The sequence below is a fragment of the Zootermopsis nevadensis genome, unplaced genomic scaffold, assembly GCF_977971745.1.
Source record: "Zootermopsis nevadensis isolate Lab colony 2312 unplaced genomic scaffold, Znev_1.0 Znev_ptg000003l, whole genome shotgun sequence".
Classification (NCBI taxonomy): Eukaryota; Metazoa; Arthropoda; class Insecta; order Blattodea; family Termopsidae; genus Zootermopsis; species Zootermopsis nevadensis.
Window position 1 is genome coordinate 8,312,140 of NW_028259135.1, and position 23,409 is coordinate 8,335,548.

General features: G+C 42.4%; 2 protein-coding genes across 4 annotated transcripts in view; one reads left to right on the forward strand and one right to left on the reverse strand.

Moving 5' to 3' along the window:
- The window catches only part of LOC110837952 (N-acetylglucosamine transporter UNC93A), an 11,497-nt gene extending 3,131 nt beyond the window's left edge, over nucleotides 1–8,366 (forward strand). For both annotated transcript variants that reach the window (XM_022080651.2, XM_022080653.2), the window contains exon 7: nucleotides 75–8,366. In XM_022080651.2, coding sequence (XP_021936343.1) covers nucleotides 75–304 — 230 coding nt within the window. In that variant the 3' untranslated portion in view covers nucleotides 305–8,366. The remainder of the gene's footprint in view (nucleotides 1–74) is intronic.
- On the reverse strand, nucleotides 1,952–23,142 carry slgA (proline dehydrogenase slgA). Of its 2 annotated transcripts, XM_022080645.2 has the most exons (12): nucleotides 22,647–23,142; nucleotides 17,446–17,654; nucleotides 14,578–14,615; nucleotides 13,710–13,853; nucleotides 7,453–7,517; nucleotides 6,464–6,645; nucleotides 6,207–6,381; nucleotides 5,916–6,026; nucleotides 5,095–5,226; nucleotides 4,716–4,915; nucleotides 4,543–4,631; nucleotides 1,952–4,318 (listed from the first exon to the last, which is right to left on the reverse strand). In XM_022080645.2, the coding sequence occupies exons 1-12, from the start codon at nucleotides 22,989–22,991 to the stop codon at nucleotides 4,113–4,115; spliced, it is 1,896 nt and encodes a 631-aa protein (XP_021936337.1). In that variant the 5' UTR covers nucleotides 22,992–23,142; the 3' UTR covers nucleotides 1,952–4,112. The 2 variants fall into 2 exon arrangements, with proteins under 2 accessions (XP_021936337.1, XP_087198451.1); XM_087342325.1 differs by lacking the exons at nucleotides 13,710–13,853; nucleotides 14,578–14,615; nucleotides 17,446–17,654; nucleotides 22,647–23,142 and adding an exon at nucleotides 12,064–12,214.
- Between the last annotated feature and the right edge of the window lie 267 nt (nucleotides 23,143–23,409).

A 23,409-nucleotide genomic window follows, 5' to 3' on the forward strand; every position in this document is an offset into this window, starting at 1 on the left:
CAATGTCATGTATGCATGTATGTCAACGTAACAGCTGTCAGAGCACTGACTACCAACCTTTTGTTGATCTGCAGCTCTGCTGGTCACCGTGTACCCCGACTCTTGGCAGGCACCATTGGCACACTGCTACTTCTTCCGCTTCCTAGGGCTGTCACTGGCCTTTGGGCTTCATGGAGGCGTCTGCAACTGGCTGAAACTATATGCCCTGGCAGCGGCCCTCGTCTTGGCTGTGGCACCCTACACGTGGCTCGAAATGAGACTAGAGTCCCACCGCAAACTCAAAACGCGCATTACCACCTTGTGACCCAAGCTGTGTCGCTCTAGAGCTCACTCAACATAACAGCACATGGTGTTCCAAGACAAGACCGCATATGTACAGCTTGGAAATGGCCCTCAGTTGTTGAATTAAGTTGCCAAGTAGATGCAAGCAACAGTTTTGAGAGGGTAGGCTTTCCTGTGTTACCAAGAATGACAGCAGCTACTTGTAAGTGGAAGTTCTATGAGCTGTCTCAAGTTCCTTGTGCTTTTCCTCGTTCTTCCAAAACTAACGCTATAGTATTCTCTCCTCTTTGGCTCCAATATACCACACAAAATCATATGCTCGATAACCTCCGCAGTTGATACATCATCAAAGCAACATGCTCCCCAGGTGCAGTATCATTGTAACAAAACACTGTATTAATCTTATGATTCACTGCCCTCTTTGCAAAAGAACCGTCTCTCTCCTTATGCAACTAGTTCACTTCACTATTATGAAATTTTTGTTGCTTCGTTAACTGGTTCAAAAGGCGTAAATGAAGGAATGTAAAAACATGACAACTGATCAGCATCAGTTGTCACACACTTTGGACCACTGTGATGTTGACAAATTTGATAATCAGGCTGCAGTCTTACTTTGGAACAATGATGCTCTAAAATGGACGAATTGACACGTTCTGTGAACCTCAGGAACACCAGTGGCTCTCCTCGGTACGAAATGCTTGTTGTGACTGTGACGGCTTCCAGGTTGTGTCGTCATGACGACAGACAGTGGAAGCTGTTGAGAATCAGTGAACTGTAGTCAAGGAGGAGCAAGAAAAAGTTTTTATAATGTATAAAATTTGTGATATCAAAAATAATGAGCATCTGGTCTCAGTCATGTAATGAGCTCTCTCACCTGATCTCACTACATCACACTTAAAAAGAAAGCAATACTGCAACAAAATTTACCCATTTTCTTTCAACAGCAACAAGCCACTTCATCACAGATTAGTATGTGTAATTATGTGAATGCTACATTCCTGCAGCGTCGCCTCAAGCACTTTCCCTCTCTTGCACGAGTTGAAGCCTACACTCCACGTTTTGCATTCACAGAGTGTAACCTACTGCTGCATCAGTCGTCAGTAGCTCAAGGAGCATTCACGCGTGAAGAACATTCTCACACAATTTCCACTTCCCCCTGTATTCTGTAGAATTTGTAATTACAATCATTACACAGACAGTTTGACATACTGCTGCTGAGGCACTTCTCATATTTATGAACTTAACACTGCAATGAGTTTAATTTCAAGTTTAAAGCATAGGCATCTCCAACTACAACCATGAAGCTGGAGCAGATGAACACACATTGTCCGTGCCGTGCTGAAACTACTTGTGCAACAGTAAACAGACCATTGAACAAGAAGACCAGCAACATTTTTAAGTGGTTATATTCAAAGTGATTTGTTTTAATGAACAAGTTGAACAGGAAATTTCAAGGTAACTGTAATGCAGTGCTGACCTTTCAGAGAATGCCTCATGTAATTGTCAGCGAATCTGACACGTGATCAGGGCACTGGTACATCATTCCCACCATGGCTCTGAGGAACTTCACGACAGACATGACATTTTATATGTATAAAAATACTGGATTACAATCTGTGACGGCAGTAGCACCTGGGATTTGGGGAAAGTATGAACAGAGTTTCAGCAATTAATTTAAGAATGTTTTATTCATATCAACTGACAGACATAAAGTGTGGTGTGACAGAGGGAAGAGTCAGTCATCGATCCACCATATCACTATACATTTACAACAGTGACACTGTATTTTTACATTCACATGTAGCAGTTATAGAAGTTTTATGAGACATGCTATACTCTTCCTGGTCACAATGAATGTGTACTGTAAGTCCCACTATTCAGTGTGAAATAAATTGTGAAAATGCCCATTTTTACAAACGTGTTCCAGTACCTGGATGGCGACAAAGTCGAGTCTCTTCGGGCTTTCTACCGGCACTGCCGAACGCCTTCGCGCCTCAGACGATAACCTTGTCTACAGGTATGCTGAGCACTTCGTAGTAACAACTGTCTCCTTCCAGTTACCAGAAAAGGGGTCTGCTCACTCCACATCACAGCATGCCGCTTCCCTCAGCCCTGGTATATCCACTACCGTATTCACATTACATAATTACATTCAAAAATATAATGATGGTTCTCAATACTTCTCCATTAACAAAATTAAAAATAACTCATGGGTGGAACTGTAACAATGTTGTTACCATTAAGTACATGTAACACTTTCAGCAATTTAGCAACTGAATATTCAAAGGTGAACATTGAAGTGGAATGTAAAATGTGTACAGAATTGTTTAAATTGAAGGAATTCAAGCACTTGATGAATATGAGGGTCAACTTGTAGTTGCCACATTACTGCAGTAAGACTTGAGAAGTATCGGGTGATATATGTAACTAACTGTCCACACACACAACATTGAAGCTGAACAAGTCTTCGTATCTGGTGTGAGACACATTTTCGCAACAAACTATTCAATGGCACAGTAAAGATACCAAAAGAGATCTCTCGTACTTACTCGCTGTAATTCTGATGCCTTAATGGTGGTATATTGTCATAACATAAGGCACGATGACGATTCTATCAACGAGCAGCAGCATACGGCAATGCCGGTGCTAAAGTTCCACGCCTCGACAACCACAAAACATCATGTCTAAAGGACGGCAAGGGCTTGATCACGCCCGGTAGCAACTACTTTAGTTTATCCTTTCAGGTGTGAGCTGCTCACTAGACTTAAATGGTTCTTAATTATTCTTAGTGGCAAAGGATACCATGAAGTACTGTGTGCAGATTCTGAAGTCAATTAGAGCACACCTCTTTCTTAAACATCTCCTTGCAGAGCACGGTGTCACATTCCCCCACAAAGAAGGGTGATACGTGCAAGGAAATGAGAAAGCAACAAGTGCACACTTGTCATGTGGCCATATGCTCACTGAAACTGTGTGCAAGGATCCCATACAGAACAACACCTTGGTACTAGTAAGGACTGCCACCCATCTCACCTTTTCTTGCATATTTTCCACAAATTTCTTTCCTTACTTTACTGCAATTGAGTGAATACGCACTCTTGGCAACATCTGTTCATAGTCCTTGTCCCATAGTCACAAAGACTACTTAAAAATTTAATGTTTGCGAAAACATGCCTTACTTTATTTCTTCTTTATAATAAGTACAGTGACGCAGAAACAGCTGTAGTGCCGTTCCAACACAAAACCGTAGAAGAAAACCTCCACTCAGTCTTATCCTTTGATACAATATCATAAATAATACTTTTATTTGTAGCTTTGTTAAAGTAAACTATCGCATGTTAACCAAAAAGACTAACGGACATAGATAATTCATAATACCATATGACGAGCTTAAAGCAAAATTCAAGAAGCTGGAATCTGGAGGGAAATGATGGAATGGAAGAAACAAGTGCCAGGCGGAGTGCCCCCCACCCCTCCCCTCCCCACTGGGAGCAATCCCACTCCAACGGTCCCATTTCAATACTGAAAATACTGTTCAGTTAATATTTAAACTACACAGACAGAACAAACAAGTCTCAAGCTTGCTACACGCACGCCCACTCCAATACAACATTCACGCCATATTTATAATATTTATAAAAACGAGAGAAGATGACACTCAATGCCAAAGTCACGCTTCAACTAAGTACGGTTACTGACGAACGGTGGCTACTAACCGACCGCCCATACTGAAATGTTACAGTCATCACGGCGCAAGGAACGTCTTGGCGGCTCGGCATTGAGCAGCATGCTCTAGCGTTGAGACCACTAACACCCCTCGTGTCCTGAACTCACACAGGGACATAGTTGCCTCTGGGCCGGTAAAATATCTGACCAGACATTATCCTGCGGCGCAGTTCTTGCAGTAGCAGCTTCTTCTCCTTCTTAATCTTCTTTAGAATGCCCTTATTCTCGTGAGCACGCCGTGACAGATATGGCAGCACTTCGTTGATTGGCCCATACGGGATGTACTTGTATGCGGAATAGCCCGACTGACCTGTACAGCAAGAGTAAACAAAATAAGCACTGCAGATTACATCAAAGTAACTTACTAAATAACCTACTGACATATTGACAGTGGTCTTCTGAGCTGCGCCACTGTCGTAAGATCCACTTTAATATTATCTGTTTATGTGAGATATTCACAAGTTTAATGTTAGTTCTGAAATCTGTGGCTACTCATTTTTGTCCTCCTTCAGCCCCCAGTGCATGTGCACCCACCGAGAGGGAATGTGATGTAGTCACACATGCCCAGCAGCTGCCCGAAACAGATCACTTTGTCTTCTGGCGAGATTCCAATCTCCTTCATTCTGCAACAAAACAAACAGTGCCATCAAGCTGTTGTAAAAAGACACTGAAAGCAAACAGCCCACAGCAACGCACTGGACACGTACTTCTCGATCGCAAATCGGACAGTATTCTCGTTGTGACTAGCCACCATAATGGCGATCCTCTTTGCATCCTCACTGCGGTCCTTGAGATCCTTGATGCGGCGGAGACATTCGGTCAGGGTGCGGTGGTACATCTCGGTCGTGGCCTCAAAATTGGGGTTTGTGGGATCAGAGTAGCCAAGCGCCGCGGCTCGAGCCCGCTCCTACAAGTGATAGACGTCAGTGTTACCAACACTAAAATGCTACACTTTCTTTTATATTTCAGATTCTGATAGTGCATGGCCCTGAGCCAACTGTGATCTGTAAGACAAGTGAGTTTTGTATTACTAAACTTAAATTTCAGAGATTATAATGTTTTTTGGTAGAATTGGTGCTAGCCGACCTGTTCGAGGTAGGCGCCTCGGACCAACTTGGCTCCGAAGTAAAAGTTCTGTCGCTTTGCTTGCTCCAAGTCGTTCGTTGCTTCTTCGTACGTGTTCTTCAGGTAGCACTGGTATGTGTTGAACACTACTGCCTGCACACACATCAACAGAAATGGTCAATTCACGGGCATCTCATCATGACTAATTAGTTTTCCGAACAAGATGGGCATGTGCTAGGATGGTGGCATACAGAACGAGTGAAAGCATTCATAAAATAATGTTCAGAGCTGAGCAATCTCTGCAGATCAGAAGGGACAGACGGAGCAAGGATTACTATAGAACCTCACAATCATAATGTCAGAAACATCATATATTCATCTCAATGGTGAGTACAACTTTTGACCATGTTGTCCAGACCAAAATTCATGCATCCAGAGCATAGTACTGAAAAGGTGTGTTTTATAAGAAGTGGCTTAAAATTTAAATGTGTGAAGAATTTATTCCAATTCTTGGATATCCGCCTTAATCTTAATTAAACAAGTTTCAGTGACTGGAAGCTATCTCTGTCCTCGGGTGAAACTTATTACTGTTCGGCCCAATTGACGCAGATGATCCATCCCCCAACAATTACATAAGCCATGAAGCAAGATAGGATCACACCTGGCACGACGCCAAAATTCTCTAAGCCCTAAGCTGCACTTAATTAAATTTTGTTATTGTTGATGTTACTGTTACCCAACATCCAAATCCACAACACCCACCCCCCAAACATTAGCAGCCTGTAATAAACAGACGGACAACTGGCAACTCCTTACAGGACTGCTACAAAGTGTGCTCCCACCTTATCTTTGTTGTATTTTCGCATCATCTCAAGGGTGATCCTGGAGATAGCTGGCTGGAAGTATGTCTGTTCTGCGTCCACCATGATGCGTACATCCAGCTCTTCTGCCATCTGGTAATTAAAACAAATGAAAATTCAGAACCTTGTTAATCGTAAGTTACGCTGTATTAATGAACAGCATAGTGCACAGGTCAGAGTCCTCTTAACCCCACGACTGTGCACACCAGCCACATTTATACTGGTGATGACAAGGGTTTAAATGTCATGTTCATCTGAAACAGGAATACTCACCCTGCACAAGTTGTTCATGCGCCGTACCATATTTCGAAACATCTCTTCCTCCTTTGGCGTGAGCTGCGTGATTAGGCGCACCATGCGACCCGTCTTGAGGTCTGGCACACGGAACGTGTCACTCAGCTGCTGGTTCTCATCCACAATACCACTCCAGGGAAACAAGTGAATAACTCTGCATACAAAAATAAGAACATGTCACAACAGGGCTCCACCTCAGGTCTGAGGCAGAAACACAACAGAGCAGCTTCACTCACCCTTCTTTGTCGTAGGTTAGCTGCTTAAGGAACTTCTTAACCGTCTCCTCCTCAAGGCCCGCCTGTAAGAACTTCTTCTCCAGTTCCTCCACATGCACGTGATGCGTCAGAACATTGCCTCCCCCTCCCAACACCTCTGTCATGTACTTTCGTGTGCGCATGATCACCTCAGACAGTTGCAACTGCAACACATCAGCAGCACATTGCGTTGATAATGATGGTTTGGCCAGTAGAGCGAAATTACGCTTACATGACACGCTTATGGTAACAGCAGTCACGCTGAAGGCATACTTCAAGTCAATGGTTAAGGTTAAGGCATCAGTTCGTACTTTCCGCAGTACCACCATGCAGCCCGCAGGTTTCTTTGATTTGCATACATGAAACAAACCCCACAGTAGGGCAAAGGCAGGACAATTCGATTCCTCTGTTGCTACATATCCACAGCTGCACAGACTGTCGTGAGCAGATCCCCAATTTAGAGACAGAGCTTTACTGACCTCATCCTAAGCATAGCAAGAATTTACCCTCTTATACCAGCAACTGGTGGCTGTTTTCTGAACTGAAATTAACAATTTTCTCTAATTCTGTTAAAGTTTGTTCACCTGTTGCAGCCTTTTCCATGTGAAAAGAACAGATGTCCTGAAATAAAAACTTTTTTAGAACACTGAATACACTTTTATGACCACATAATGAACAACAGACACAATGCAGGTAACATCTGTCTCTAGTATGCAGCTAAGTGTACAGGTTTGTCAGCATTCAGGTTACTTCATACCATAAACTGTTGCAAGCAACGCGCTGCTACCTACAGATTTATTCTAAATTACAGTTTACATGCACAGTGCTGTCAGTCTAAAGCATTTTAGATCATGTGATGAGAAAGAGCCCAAGCTGTGAAGTGCGATCACCCCAATTTTTATGTAACTATAGGATGTCAAAGACAGTTAACTGATAGTGACAGCCAAAAACTGTGAGGCAGTGCAACTTACCAGCAACTGTGGACGTCCAAGTGCTGTCAACTTAACAGCACATATTCCTGTCCCAAAAGTGGCACCTGCAATATTAAAACATCTGTTTAAATGGCTGTGATGTTAATGCTGCAAGAAATTATTTTACTGAATAGTATGTAACATCGAAAGAGACCTAACACGGCATCAGTTATGGTGCGTGGGGCAACCTCACAAACACAAGTGGGGTGGACGGCTGAGTGGCTCCACGCAGTGGGTACAGGGACTAGCGCAATAAATCACAGGCAACATTTTCAAACAAACAATCGATCAAACAATACCTTCATTAGTTAATACAGATGTGTCATGTAAAATAATAGTTTATAATTGAATGAACACTACACATGACAAGTCTCAAGCTACAAATTCGACGTCAAAGTCTCAAGGTTCACGATCGTTTCCTGAACTAGTGACACATGGAGACCCATGAAGAGAGCTGATAGCACAAACATAAGTTGAGACTGAAATTCATAGTTCTGAGTGATTACACAGCAAATGCATACAATATTTGAAATTACAAGTTAAACATAAGAGCCAGGGTAGCTCAGCTGGTGTGGTGTCTGACTACGGACTGGACAACTGGGTTTTGATACCCAATATGGGTAAAGGATGTCTTCCAGCCACCATGCTTCTATCCAATGGGCAGTGAGGAGGTCCTTTCCCCAGGAGTAAAGCACAGCAGGGGGCATGATGGTGACCACTCACCTACAACTAATGCTGCAGTCAGGAATAAGTAGGAACAGTGCCTTCTCTTCATCCAAGTGTTTCCATGTTATATCGTGAACAGCTTTGCTTTGCTTAACCTTAGTTTACTTTACTTTAGAAGTTACAAGTAGCACTTTTAAGGTTATGCATCTGAACTGTATGGTCAATTAAAGGTTTAATTAATCACAGTGGTTAAATGTTTGTTACAGCCCTGCTTTTCCTTTATTTATTTATTTTAAATTTGTTTCTGTGTTCTGCATCCCTTGAGACACCTAGGACTGCCATATGGCAGTGTTTTGTGGGAACAGCTTTTGCACAAGCAACACATTTCTTATAAAGACATCTGTGCTTGGAAAATACAAAATGGCCAAACAAGTTGTGAACTTCAATTCAGAGTCTTTATCTCCAGGACAGGTGAATTTTGTATACTGGTAACTAATACTTTTGAACACAGAAAACTTTTCTTCTCTGATGAGAATAGTGAAAGGATATACACCATGTTACTTAATGTAATGTTTATTAGAAAATTATACTGAGGCAGTAATTTGTTTCATTTTCACACTTTGGTACTATTGGCCAAAACTGCTGCCGCGTATGACATGGGACAAACTGCAGGACCGCCCACAGCTTGAAATTAAACATTTAACAAGTCTTCACTAAATATGCTAAGAAACAGATCGCAGTTTACAGCACATCACGCTGCAAACTGTCCCTGTCTACACACATTCACACCTGCAATCACTATATTTGTGCCACGTGGTTTTGTGACCTTTCAATGTCTCATTAGTAAGAACCAAAATTGTTTTTCTATTTCTTCCACAACCACCTGTTATGGTACCCACCCACTAACCTCTGCTATTACTCTTCACGTAACATAATGCAAACGGCATAAATTTCCCTTGCTCTGTGGGAGATCCAGCTTCGCAGCACGGGGCAGAAACGTAATTTTGCAACAAACGGGTTCATGTCAGGCATAAATTTACTCTCATCTTTTGTGCAATATGCAACATAAATGAGGGATACACAAAATTATATATGGACCCAGTGACTTTCTGAGTAAGGAAATGTTGATGGGACACACAGTAAAACATGACAGACCTGCTTGGGACATTGCGGCCACCTGGCTTCAATCCTGAAGATGGTGGCAGTATGTCTTTGAAATAATGGTATTTATCTACAAGTCCACATGGTGTTACAACCCACAATAATAATACTGACGTGGTACAAAATGTTTAGCCATGACTATCCCAACACTGTAATTTATCGCTGCAACAAAGCAGCTTGTACCGTAATGACATGCTTTAATATGACACACCCCTCTCTTTCTTAAACATGCAATTACCGCACAGTATTTAACCAAATAATGCACACACCTGGCTTCTTAAATTACCATTTTTTCAAAAGGGTGTTCAGTTCAACTATTTTGCATCTGAGTACAGCTGACAAATGATGTGTGATGTTATGACAGATACACTACTGCAGCTTCATGAAACAATGCTAATTTCTCTGTTATTTTAAAGCTCTGATCCTCCTAGAAGGGATAAGCTTGGTTCTTCATACAATTTTTTGAAAAAGAGTGCAGATGCAGCTTCAATAAATATTTTGTGATTCAGCTACATAAACTTTTATGTGGGACTTCTAGTAGAGCAAAAATTGAAGTACACGCAGGAATAGCAAAAATTTCATCGTGAAAGAAACCAATTATTTACATCAAAGATCCAATTAAGTATTCATTATCACTCGCCTAACAGAATCACAAGTCTGAGTGGCTGACATATTACACTATCACATTACAGCAACCGGTCCAAGCAGGTTTGCCCCCTTGTTTTGCTGTGTGCGCGCGTTGCATCCGCTGCAACGGAGCCATCACCACCACGCAAGTCCACCCACACTCTCATTATGTGTGCTAACTGACATGTGAGAGATGCATAATTAGTAAATCAGAATGCTCCAAGCAGTAAACAGAGAAAATGAGTTTGTCTGAGATAAATTCCACGACTTCCACCTATCTTCTCCATTTGTCAACAGTTGGTAGCACCAGTGCTGCGGTCCAGATGTCGCTCTCTCGCTCTCTGTTGAATCTCGCCGCACGAGCATTAGCTCTCAGCTCGTCCCAATTCACTTGGAGATCCAACCAATCACATGGTAGCACCTCACCTTTACTCCCTCCACACTTGCAAATAGTGTGTAGTATCCATAGCAACTGACTTACTTACCAACAATCAGCAATTTACTGGCTAGGAAAGTATAAAGACCAGTTTGTACTTACATTGCTCATAACACGAGTACAAGCTGAGGCTTGCTCCGCTGAGTCCAGTCGGTTGTAACATGCTACACTTCTAAAACACTTCACTACTCTTTGCGACATGACTGAATTACATGCAGTACTACCACATGAACCTTGGAGAAAAGTTTTGTTACATATCACGTGGAGAGAGAAACCCAGAAAAACTGTAAGTACATACCTTCAGTTCACAGCGACAGGCCACTCGTTCTTTGTTCATCTTCCTGCCTCTTTATAAAAATGAAATTCCATTAATACACTCCTCATCAGAATGATCCGAGGTTTCTGCAGCAATGAGTATGAAGATGGTTGCCTTGTAGGATGTAGTACCCTGCAGTCTGACAGATATGACCAACATTTCAGAGCAGCGTGCAGTCTTCATCATCGGTGATGAATGACCACCACCCCGATGGCTGAAGCAGTAAGTTCCTGTTGGTACTATATCGCAGAAGACAACCATCTTCAGAAACTTTTCCTGTTATAACAATCATCATTTGTACTTCTAACACACACATAATTTCCATCTAAAAGAATCTTTGTTCATGAAAGCTGTATTAATGGGATTTCACCAACTTCCATAAGCTCAGCCATCAAAGGCCATATAAGAGAATTCAACATGTTTCTTTCCCTGGAGATCTATGTCAACATTTACTGTGACTTTTATGACTTGGCAAGCAGAAAGGACAGCCTACGTTTCATTCCAAACAGAACTTGATAATGACAATTACTTTGAGTTTACTTGCGTAATTCAAACACAATTACTGGGCTGAAGGCCACGCCACGTGCTGCTCTCACGTATTCAAACGAAGCAGCACAAACCTTATCTGAACACCAATGTGCAGTTATGGCTTTCCTTCTGTTATCAGCATAAAGTCACAGTAATGCCACAATATGTAACAAGCCACTGCCACGTGCCTCTAATATGGGAATCAGTTGCTATGGATAAAACACCCCAAACAAAAGACTATCAGCAAGTGCTGGCTGGACACCTACTCTTGTCTTTGTCACCGGTTATCGAATGTCACGGTCAAGGGTTACTTCTCTCTTATTTCTACAGAGTGCACTTCCATGGAAAATGCTCTTACAGCAACTGGGAGACATTTTAATGCCCAGAAATCACTGCCAAAACATGGGTTCCTGAACCTTCCAAACCTCTGTAATGGAGTGCTGGAAAGAGAGCTACTCGTGACTGTCCAAAAGATGCAACTCACATTTGTACAAGCACCAGTGCATAATAAAGTATCACTCGGTTGGAAGTTAAATGTGTTTTAAGAGAGTCTTCTAGTCCAGTGTTACTAGAATGACTAAACTTTTGAGCTCTAGTGAAAATGGAAAGAGGCAATTATCAAACTTGACAAATTTTCAGCTCCTTATGCTAGCTTTCAAAGAGGCTTTAGATTCCACTCAGAGTGTCGTCCCAGGCACGTAACAGCCCTGCATCTAGAAAGTACACTCTGTGTCTCCTTAATAAACTTGCGCTCCACAACCGGACCCTACTTTAGGCCACAGTAAAAAAGAAAAAATGTGCAGCGGCCAGGCAGTAGGGTCCGGTGGGAGCCGGCTCTAAGAAATGCTCATCTCTTTGACACAATGCTCCAACATACCGAGCCGGCGCAAAGCATTTGTTAAATGACCTTGCAACCAACAGAGGCTACTTTCATCACTTTCCTATTCTTTTGGTATCTATCTTTTTTCTCTTTATTTTAGCAGCAGAGTAAATGTGTCGAATCCGACCATGACTACTCCTCTTCCTGAATTCATTCAGACGCTTGCGGAGATCTCTTCTGGAAAAGAGTTTCTGCATCACACACAAAACAATAAAAAAAACCCTCCTAGCCAAAAATGAATAAATGGCCGGCTTGGTAAACAAACTGCTAAATCCTGTTTCAAGATGACTTTGCAAGAGTTGGTTAGGTGAGCTTAATAACAGAACAACACATAGCGACACTTAGCACGGATCAGACGACAATTACACAGAGCACGTGCCAGTCCACAGACGTGCATCGGAAAAATTATAAAATGAGCGAAGCACAGACCAACAGTTTCCACCAAGCCGACATTTTCTCTAAATTCTGCACTCAGCGTCTCGCTCACGTAACAGGTGTCGTGTGAGTGAGAGCTCAGTACGATATCATCATAAGAGCAGGAGAAAAAGAACAAATGAACAAAGCAGCAACTCAATCAAAACTCTCTCACTGGAGGCCAGCACTTTCTAATAATAATGAAACACTGAACTTAAGGCCACTTTACAGGCTGTCACAGCTCTAAGAGCAAACTTGAGAATACAGAGCATACAATTTGGAACAGGGCATTCAAAATTTAATGTGCCAATTATCAAACCAGGAAAACATCCTCAGTGGTGTACAAGTACTGGCTTCCCTTTATTAAGCTACTGCGTCACTGTCAGGCTGCCAATGGAGATTTGGCAGGGGTGCCAACACACAGCTAGATTAGTAATACTGGGGGGGGGGGGGGGGGGGAAGAAGTGGTCTCTCTACAACAATTTGGCTACCCCCACTAGTGCAACTTGCTCACGTGTTTCAGGCTTCCACCTCACAATTCAGACCACTTTACAACTTTCTACATTTAATCAACAGTTTTGATGATAGATCTGAGCAGATTTATTTAAACAGAATTATGGCAATTCAGATCTTAAATGTGGACCATTTTTCCCACTGTTCTGCATGCCTGAGAAATATGGTATCTTACACAAAGGAAAACAATAGAAATTCAAAGCATAAGAGTGATGAAGTGACTGGGGAATGGAAAAAACTGCATATTCAATAACTCAGTCTGAGTACCTTCCTAGGTAGTTAAGCTGGACTGGAAAAAATGCAAACAAAATTTTCATGCAGAAGTCCCCTAAAAATACTTGGAAAATTATGATGTAAATGGAAGAACATGAGGCCTGTGGCTGGCCCAGTAATAATATTCCACTGGCTATGTGTACACCCCTGCCAGCAGCAACATGGCTGGATGATGCAAGTTATTTAGGAGTGAGAATTCAGCCTGGCAGCATGTAAGCTCAGAGCAATAGACAAACTGGTCTAACTTTGCTTACCATTTATGCTGAGACTCAAAACATAACATCTACCACTTTGGATCACCCACTCTCATAATTGCTTGCAATTCTAAATTAAAAGCCAAAACCTGCAGATACAGAAATGTGAGGCGGTGGGTAGACCAGAGTGTCTGTCATCGTACACTAGCACTGTGTGAGGACATGAGAGATGATGCTAATTGCTCTTACCTGATACTGCCTCCAGACACTGGTGGAAGATCTCCAGGTTGCGTTCACACTGTGCCTCATTCAAGTAGAAGTAAGTGCGTGCACTCTGAACTTTGTACCGCCGATCTGCAAATTGCTTGTCTATGTGGTACTGTCGGATTGTCCCTGAAGAGAAAACAGCGCAATGCTACCAATGTGACACCATACTTATCCCCTAAAGGAATTAATTCACTACACGGCCACAAGACAAGTATCACAGAACAGCTAAACCACAACCCAGATTATCAGTCATTAGGTATTTCAGTGCACATGTTCAATCCCCGAGATTTATGGTCAGCAAATTGGCATTGGCACGCGGGTAGACGTTCCTTATTCTGCCAGTGCCAAGCTGCGCTGTACATTTGGGACGCGTGGCTTCTTGTGGCCATTTGTTTTGTTGTTTTGCAGCATCTATTTCATTCATAAGGGGTTACACTAGTAAATAAATACAATGACATACAAGAGGGCAATGTTTTAACAAAGCTGTTCAGCAAATATTACAAGTTCATGAGCCATGGAGATAGACTGCTTGGCAGCCTGATTTCAACAAAGGAGTGTATTAACACAGTCTTTTTCTATCAAGAGTCCAAAAATATCCTACCATGGTGTTTCTTCCCATTTCCAAACAAATCACCATGACAATACGGCATCAAACATACTCACGTGTTACTGACGATCCTTCATGCTACTACGCATTTCAGTAAACTTACTATCAGGTGATTGGAGGAATGATGCAACAGGGGCCCAGGCCAAAAGCCCATTTGTGACATGGCTTGTGGGCCATTTCTTGGATTCATTTGTGCACTGCAGCCACAAAAACACAGCAATATAGTAGCAGAGAAGAGCTCACCTTGTGACTTCTCATCGCCTGCCTCCGAAACACTTCCCCTGCAACCAAAAGATAATAGTGAGAACAAATCAACTGCATGCCTCGCTGCCTCTGTCATGTCCTGCTAACAAAGTCAGAGCCCACAGCTCTGACTTGACTTTCTTCGCGCAGTGTTGTTGCTACGGCCATTTAAGCACGGCTGTCGAGGCACGAGGCTTGGCAGAAAATAATTTATGTTTGTCTATAAACTAGTTTGAAAGTAACAGCCGACTCCAAATAAAGGCTCAGCGAGGTTCTGAACAATGAGGGTCACATAGAACTGAAGTGAACCGAGCAATGCGCGAAGTGTCACTCGATTCTTTACCGTGATCAGTTCAAAGTGTGATAATTAATGTCAAAATAACTGAGTTTACAATGTTAGTTACTTTTATTTGCACTAATACTTACTGAAACATGAAGTTCACCAAATTTTCTAAAGCCAATTAAAATACCATGAAAAGGTAAACTAGTCAGTCTGTCCATGTTAAGCATCTGATCTGTCACGACAGTACGGAGTGCCCTCAGGTTGCGGAAGGCAGAGACAACCTCTAGATGCGTAGTAAAGCTGCAGATATACTGAACAAGGATCATGTTACATGGGTACTGTACCTGATCTCTCACACTGTGGGAAGAAAACAGATCGAAGGCATTTGACGATAAAGCACTGAGGAGAATATCAGGATCCAAGAAGGCAGACGTAACAGGAAAATGGAGGACACTGCAAAATAAGGAGCTACATAATCTGTACTGTCCACTAAATATTATTAGGGACCTGGAACCAATGAGGATGAATTGGGCAGGGCATTTACAAGATGGATGGAAGCATCAAGAAACATGTAAAAAATGTTGGGCAGAAAACCTGGGAGACAGATGGCATGACGATGTTATGTAAACGTGGTGGTAGGGTAGATTGGATTCATATGGCTCAAGACAGGGGCCAGCAGCAGGCTCTATCAAACACAGTAATGAATCTTTAGGTTTCATTAAAAGACAAGTAATTTCTTGATCAGCTAAATTACTATTAGTTTGTCAAAAAGGACTCTGCTCCATGGGGTTAGTTACTATTTAAAAATGTAATAGCAATTTACCAATTTCACAGGCTACTTGACACTGATTGAGCTAGGAAGGTGAACTGAAGTCATTATCAAAGTCTTGGGGAGTTAGGACAATCTAGTGCACTGATCACGCACAAGTCAGTTATGTGACTGTGAAGTGACAGTCATTGTGCTTGCAAATTTAACAGTGCTGATGGCCTTATGCTCCTTCGTATAGATGGGCTTCAAACAAACGCAATAGAATATGCCCTTTGGAATGTAGCCTATAATAACAGGGGATCGACTTGCATGTTAAGTGTAGCCACACTGACTCATACATCTGGCAAGACCACATGCACATGCCAGTGCTGGCCAACAGGTGCAACTGCATGACACAAAAACACATTAAACAATTTCCTTTCTGTAGTACAGAGACAACATATATACAGCTACTTGAAACTTCCCTTTTGCTGTGAGATCCAAAGTTCATCACTGTCTCTATAAAAGCCTGCTACTGATCCTTCACATTCTTACAATTTATTATCATTTTCATACTGGCCAACCCCAGATTTCCCTTTCTATGGGATTTTTCAAAATGTTACACACATCTCTTAGTTTTCTCATGCTTGCCACATGTCCCACTCAAAAACAAAAACTAAAAAGTGCAAATCATGAAGTTCCCTGTTATTTAAGCTCCTCAGTTTCACTGTCAAGTTACAGTCCATAGATGGAACTGAGGTCGTCTTGAAATAGTTCTTCCCAACACCAAGAAATCATCAGTGAGAGGCAGTTTGGTCGTTGCTAACACAACAGTCTGAAAGAAAATTAAACCAAGCGAACACAACTGCACACCTCTCCCACTAAGGAACTCACTTTGCTATTATTATCAACAAGCTATTTGAGGAACAGACTGGAAACAGCCCGTCTGCTTCGTGTCACATGCGAGGTGCATGAGAAAAACCGTGACCAGCCTAATAAGCAGCTACTTCACTGCCCTTTACAGCAAAAGTGAAAACCTCTCAACATGTCACATGCAAAGTGAATCAGGGATGGGAGTACTGGGTTCAGCATGTGAAGCAAAGACGCCACATTCAGACCTAGAACTCAGGTCTTCAAATCTACAGATCAACTTTCACAAAACTACACCCACCAGCTCCATCAATTTTTACCTAATAGCACTGAAGTTCAACTTTCTGCAACAAAATCACTTTTCAGAAAGTGTCTGCCATCTAGTGGGGTAGCAGCCAAAATCTCATTCGTGGAACTTGTCATGGCCACGCCCCACATGTGGACTCACTGATTAACACACAGCTACAGCCTACTGAGCAAGGTCAGTCTACATTCCTGGGCAGGTTAAAAAGTAGGGCACGGGACAAATCAACCCACCTGCATCAGCTGTCAACATCTCACTGTCATTTGGAACCAGCAGATTGAGCTATTTCGGCTCCAGAGCAATTCATACAATGAGGGCACCTTATAGCTCTTTTGTCAATGGTTAAATCAGTGTACAGTAAACAACTTCACAGCCACAGTTCAAATTCAGAGAGATAACAGTGGCAAAACCATATAAATTCGTAGTCAGTGTGGCTCGCAGACCACTGGGTACACGTCCTGTAATGCTGAGAAATCTTTACAGCTTCTTCTGCTGACAAGGTTATACATCTGATAACAACTGCCTGTTTCAGAAACTGATGGTCGATATTCCATAAATGATACCAGATTTTCTTGCACTCGAGTTTACGAGGATTAAGTAACATAAATTAATAATAATTTACAAGTTTCATGCATCAAAGTGAGAACAAAACATGACACGCACTCAACCTCACGGCGCTCTGCCTCCTCTTGCGAGATGTCTTCTTCCACCGAGTAGTCGAGGATCGGCTTCACTCCAAATGAACGAAGCCGCTCCAGAGTCGGCCTGATTTTGAACTGATCCTCACCCGCCACAAAGTGACCGTAAAATGTCGACTTCATCAGTAACTTGAAGAGTCGATCACCAAGCAGTTTCTTGGAAAACCTCAGGAGCTGCAATCAACAACCAACAAACTGCCAATGTTTCACCGTGCATGAATGGACGGTCTACTGTCAGCGGTCACAATTAAAAGTAAAATATTGTGTAAATGGATGATCAACTGTAACACAGTCTTCTTACAGTTTTTATGCGGTTGCATCTTTGTTCTTTAAGAAACTGATTTGGAGAGACTGAGGAAAACAGTGAAAACTTAGGGCTAGTAGTCACACCATTCTAGTCATGATACCACTGTGTCTGTTCTGCCCACAAAATTACATGGAATCTGAAATGCTTCTGCACTTCCTTTGATGAACATGGGAGTCGAGTGGGGAGAAGCATCAGCATTGTTATTGCATGGTCACCATTTCACTGGATGTACCACAGTTCCATACCACCTTCAAAGAATATTTAGCACACAACAAGCCAATTTCCAAACAAGCGCCAAGCATTAGTCTGGAAGGACTGAAGAAAACCATCAAAATTTTGGGATAAAGATATTCGACACCCCTGATAAGACCGGAAAGAGACGAAGCCACTGCATCAGGATTTCTGAGACGTTTAATGTAAGTCTCATAATTAACAAAATAATGTGCGCCTCTGCTTCTGGCACAGGATGGTACCATCAACTGTGTGTGGCTGAGGATGGAGTCATCAGTTACTGTCACGGTGACTATGGTAAATAATTCAGCTGATGATCACAAAGCACTCATCAATATTCAACAGAGGCTTGTAGCTGCAGCCATTCTACTGAAAGGGGCCACTAGTTGCTTCCCTCTGCTGACGTACTGAGGCAAATCACTGCGACTCAACAGATAAAAAAGCTGAATCTCAATGTTTTGACATTGGTGTGTTATAGAAATGGTTATTATTTTTTTGGAGATTTTCCATTTTAAGACTTTTTTAAATTCGACGTTTCGGAAACTCTCTTGTTCAGGTAGCAAGGCAGGACGTTTCTTAATCGGGCGGGGCTGTTGGACAGAGCAACTCCCGACCGAACAAAAGAACACGGGGCATTTGCTTTCAAGCGACGACTTTCGCAGTGCGAATGAAGTATCAAATAACACTGACGGCGAAGTTCTCTTATCGAAGTGCGATGTCTCAGCGGAAGCACGTCTGGAGGCGTAACTGTCTACGTGCAGTTATTGATTCTCTCACACGGAACGTTCGCTGCTGTTGCCGCCTTGGAACCAACAAGTTGCATGAACAGAAAGTAGGCCCGCGGTGCAACGTCGTACATTCGCCTCAGCTTGTCTCGCGCACAAAAACACAACTTTTTTGCCGCAAAGCTTTGTCGCATAATTTGGACATTACGGTTAAAAACACGGCGTTTCGGAAGCTGGCTCTGCTTCCGACATCAGGCGACAAGACGAAACGTTGTTTGTTGGTCCCGCCATCTGCGAGTTTCGTCTTGAACTTTGAAGAAAATTTCTATGAAAATGTTGGAATTTGCAACCAAACATTCTAGACCTTCTTTTGGAAGTCCAAAGGTGGATTTACTTATTTTGAAACTATGCATGGGAATTTGTGCCACAGGGACCAAGTGTCGTATAGGGGAAGAGAGGCTCGCTCTGGACGGACAGCGCATGGCCGCTTCCCGTGAAAAGATTTGACGACTCGCACAGCACTTTCTGGTGTCCATACACGGGGCTTGCAGTAATGACTGTGTCAGGTTGGAAGAGAATTAATTTGAAACGGAACGGCAGCTCAACGCATCAAGTCTAAAAATACAGAATCGTCTCAATTATTATTTTCGCTTCTGATCACGAAATGAATGACGGGAAAGGTCCTAGGTCTGCCCCAGAATGGTTTTTAAAGATGGCTGCCATCTGCGTTGTAGCGCCGTGTTGTCTGGTAGAAAGCTGTCTGCATCATTAGGGCGATAAATGGTTTATAATCACACATTACATTTCTGGGGATGATCCTCCTCACACATTGAGGTTGTGTGCTGTTATTAATGGGCATATATTTAAAAATAACGAATCAATCATTTTTTAGACTGATGACAATCGAAGCGCTTGAATCGTAGGAGGTTGCTAAAATAGATTGTAACAAGCAGACTATGCTTTACGGCAAATTCCGAAACGTCGTATGTTAATGTACCTCAGAGAGAGAGAGGTGCAAGGCACTCATACACCTGCAAATGAACACGTCGGCGTGTCTTCTGAGGGGTGAAGCATACGTACGCGTACAGTAAGAGTTTAAGACCGGGTTGCGTTATGGTGGAGTGTACATTTCAGTCCCGTATCGATCGTCATCCGGTCCAACAACATCACCGCGCGCGCCCTCGATGCAGTGTCGTTACTTCGTTCTACTGGCAGCCTGCCACAAAACTGGGGCAATTTTCACCCACCGCCTGCCACCGAAGCAGAGGAACGATCTTACCGTGGCCTATTTTCCTCACAAATTGCTGACAAGCTTCTCCGCAAGTCCCTGAGTTGTGCGAGAGCCAAGAGTTGTTGACCCCATAACCGACTGTCAGGCGCTGGTGCCGTCGGAACGGAATGGCGTCGCCTCGCGTCTGGGTACAGAGCAACGCGTGCACGCAGCCCTCCTGCCGGTCATATAATGAAGCCCGAAGCTCATCTAAATATTATATAACAGTCCGTACCGCAAAGAAAACACCACACGTTACCATTACAAAAATAAAGTGACTAACGCTGTTTAAGGAAATAATATAAATACGAAACACACAAATGCACACAACAACGCATCGTTAAATAAACCAATAATCGGTCTTCCAAGAAGTCCTGACTCCGACTGTCGGGAATTCACGACGGTTTTCCTCAGTACACCCAGGCAAATGGAAGAATTCACAGTCGCTACGACACTGATGAAACTGCAAGGGATGTCGAAACTTTCACTGACTGCGCAAAACGCAAAATGGGAGTGTTGTTGTAGAAGTTCATCTCGCTACTACTTTATGTATGTCTCGGAAGGAAACGAAACGAATTACAACGCTGTTTTTTTCACGAGGGCAATGTCTCTCTGTGAGAAAAAAACGTTTCGATGCTGGGGACGCAAGCAAAGGGCAAAGTACATCTTAACAAACTCTATGGATTAATTCATAAACTGCTTCTGACACATTCCCAAACACTTTCCTCCGGCGCAGCCTTCTTATCACTGAAATGTCAACACGTGATGACAAAGACAGGCGACCGGCAGTCTGCAAGAAGTTTAATATCTTATCTGTTGGCTGCAATTATAGGCAGGCTTACAAAATTACTATTAAGATTACCTAATATCCAGGCCCTGAATGAAACCTGGTGTAGTAGAGATTTATTTTGGTTCATTTGTCGATGCTGTCAGCAGTTCAGACTACACAGAGTCGAGTGACAATTAAGAACTCGAAAGACCGTGGAACGAAGCAGATATAGTCTAATTTAAGCTAACATCCCAGCAATTGTCTGGAGAGACTGGGGGAAAACCACGAAAAACCTCCAGTACCTTCCGAATACAAAAATGAACGTAAATAATCTCTCGAACCGAGAAAATCGCCCTCGTATGTTAGCAAAAGTGATGAATACTTGTCTATTATACGAGAAATGTTACAAACTTCGTCCAACAAACGCGGGGCTGAGGCATGACAATTAGCGGTATGAATTGTCGTTTATTTAATTATTTGTAAACGTGGAGGAACGTCACAACTTTACCACCTCCCAGGTTAGCTCAATGTTACGACGAGTTATAAGCCGGCCTTAAATACGGATCTGTCAAAGTTTTCGTGTGAAGGTAGAAGCCTTATTTATGATCAGCTGACCTCCCGTGTCAGAAGTCCTACTGGTGTCTGAGCAGGATTTAGAAATCACGTCAAGGTTCAAATTTGACTGCACAGCCACAAATCACATTGTAACTAAACAATGGTATCCCTCCGTGACAGTGACGTCTACTACAAAACTCAGGGCACGGCTTAAATTTCGCCATGTTGAGCCGCTGAAATGATCTGCGCAGAGGTCGGTTTTTCTAAAATATGTGGGTATTTCCAGTTTGGGTTAAAATCGCATTGGGAACTCGCGGCTATACACGCCCATGTGACCACATGGGAATCCCAACTGACCTTGGCTTCCCCTTGCCCTCTTCTCTTCACAAAAACCCAAATAAAGACGAAAACGTACAAATTAAGTCCTACTTAAGTCAGGTTCTTTTGGCGTCAGTCCGCGAGGCACAGGCTTTGCGATGGGCTGATCCCCCGTCCAAGGAGTAATGCCGTACAAGCCAGGCGTTGTTTTGGTGGGTAATTAAACGAGTTCAGGTATGTCACAACAGAAATAACCGCAGTTAATAAAATGTCTCGGGCACCCCTCCTGATGCCACATGAATCGTATGTCAAAGCCTTCATTTCAAATACGCAGTGAGTATGAATTTCTCCGTCCTTCTGTTCAATATCCCTACAGGAGCTACAACCGACCGAGGGGCCGTTTTTCCTTGATTCTCTGACATTAACATGAAAGCAGCTGAAACTAAACATGCACAGAGGAAGCTTCGTACGACTGGAATATGGGTGAATTAGCATAAATCCATAAAAATAAAGTTTTTTGAAATTCAGTACGGGCATCAATTTAATCCTGTTTCAGTAGATCTGACTTGCTATGTCGATCGGCGAATATGTCACCACTCGGTTAGTATCAAAAAAGTGGTCACATTAGAGCGATATTTCTGAATCGAAGGCCATGTGTATTTTTAGAATTATTAATATATATATATAGAAAGGAAATTAATTATTCGAAAACGCTCCCCCACCCCCACTTATACTACACACGTTTCCAAAAAATCAAAACTATATCAGGAATCTAACCTGTTTAACTTAAACAGCTTGCCGGCCGGCTTCCAATAAACACAGGCTATTAAACTGCCGCACGCATGAAACCAGGTTGGTTTCATGTAATCATGCTCATTATAAAATGTCGAATATACACAGCAATTACTTCAGTTTACTGATACGAAAATTATTCCCGGTAGATTGTGTATCACTATAAGAAAATTAAAAGAAAATATTAAAATGTTCTCACCGTCATGTTATGTTCAACCAAATATTCGGATGAGCACAACGTATAGACGACGTATGCACGTATAATCTCCCAGGTAGTCTTGCTCTTAAATGCTGCGACGTGGTCTTCAAAGGTGAGATCCAATGGATCGCGAGGATGTTGTTGGGACGATTTACCTTCGACTGCTGTGTCATAACCGATAGCACTCGCAGCATGTGTTGATTTCAATATATTACATCTGACGGACGCAAGAGGGATTGAAAATTTCACTGGAACTGAATTTATTCCTTGCTCACTGAGGTGAAGGCCACTAATGCCGAACTTTCGATATACATTAGACCTGGTTAAAGCCCTCAAAAACGCCATTCCTTTCTCGCCAGAAAATGTGTTACAATTGTCCTCGCGAAGGTAACAATATTTGATTGTTTCGTCAGTAACGTGCTGTAATAATCACCTTTGCTCCTTCGAACGTAACTGCCTATTGTACAAAGGTTGATCGAGATTACAATGCGGGGGCCGGGAATAACTTTTCATTCCTTCGGACGACAAACTTCTGCTTACAGATGTATCCCGCTGTGCCACACATATACATAATGATATGTTTATAAATATTAGATTGTTAACAATTAGTATATTTTAAAAATATATCATAGTTCATAACTACATTTACTAAATAAGCTGTTTTTGTGGACAATTCTTATTAAATAATGACAAATGTTGGGAACGATAATTTTCATCATTGTCGATGACGTCACACGATGTGGTTGGCTAAGCCTCAGAGGTG

Coding starts and splice junctions, on each gene's coding strand:
- slgA (XM_022080645.2), bottom strand. CDS start 22,991: ATGGCGTTTTTGAGGGCTTTAACCAGGTCTAATGTATATCGAAAGTTC. Junction 17,655..22,646: donor TGGTTGAACATAACATGACG/GTGAGAACATTT, acceptor TGTTGATTGCAG/CTCCTGAGGTTTTCCAAGAA. Junction 6,382..6,463: donor CTAACCTACGACAAAGAAGG/GTGAGTGAAGCT, acceptor TTTTGTATGCAG/AGTTATTCACTTGTTTCCCT.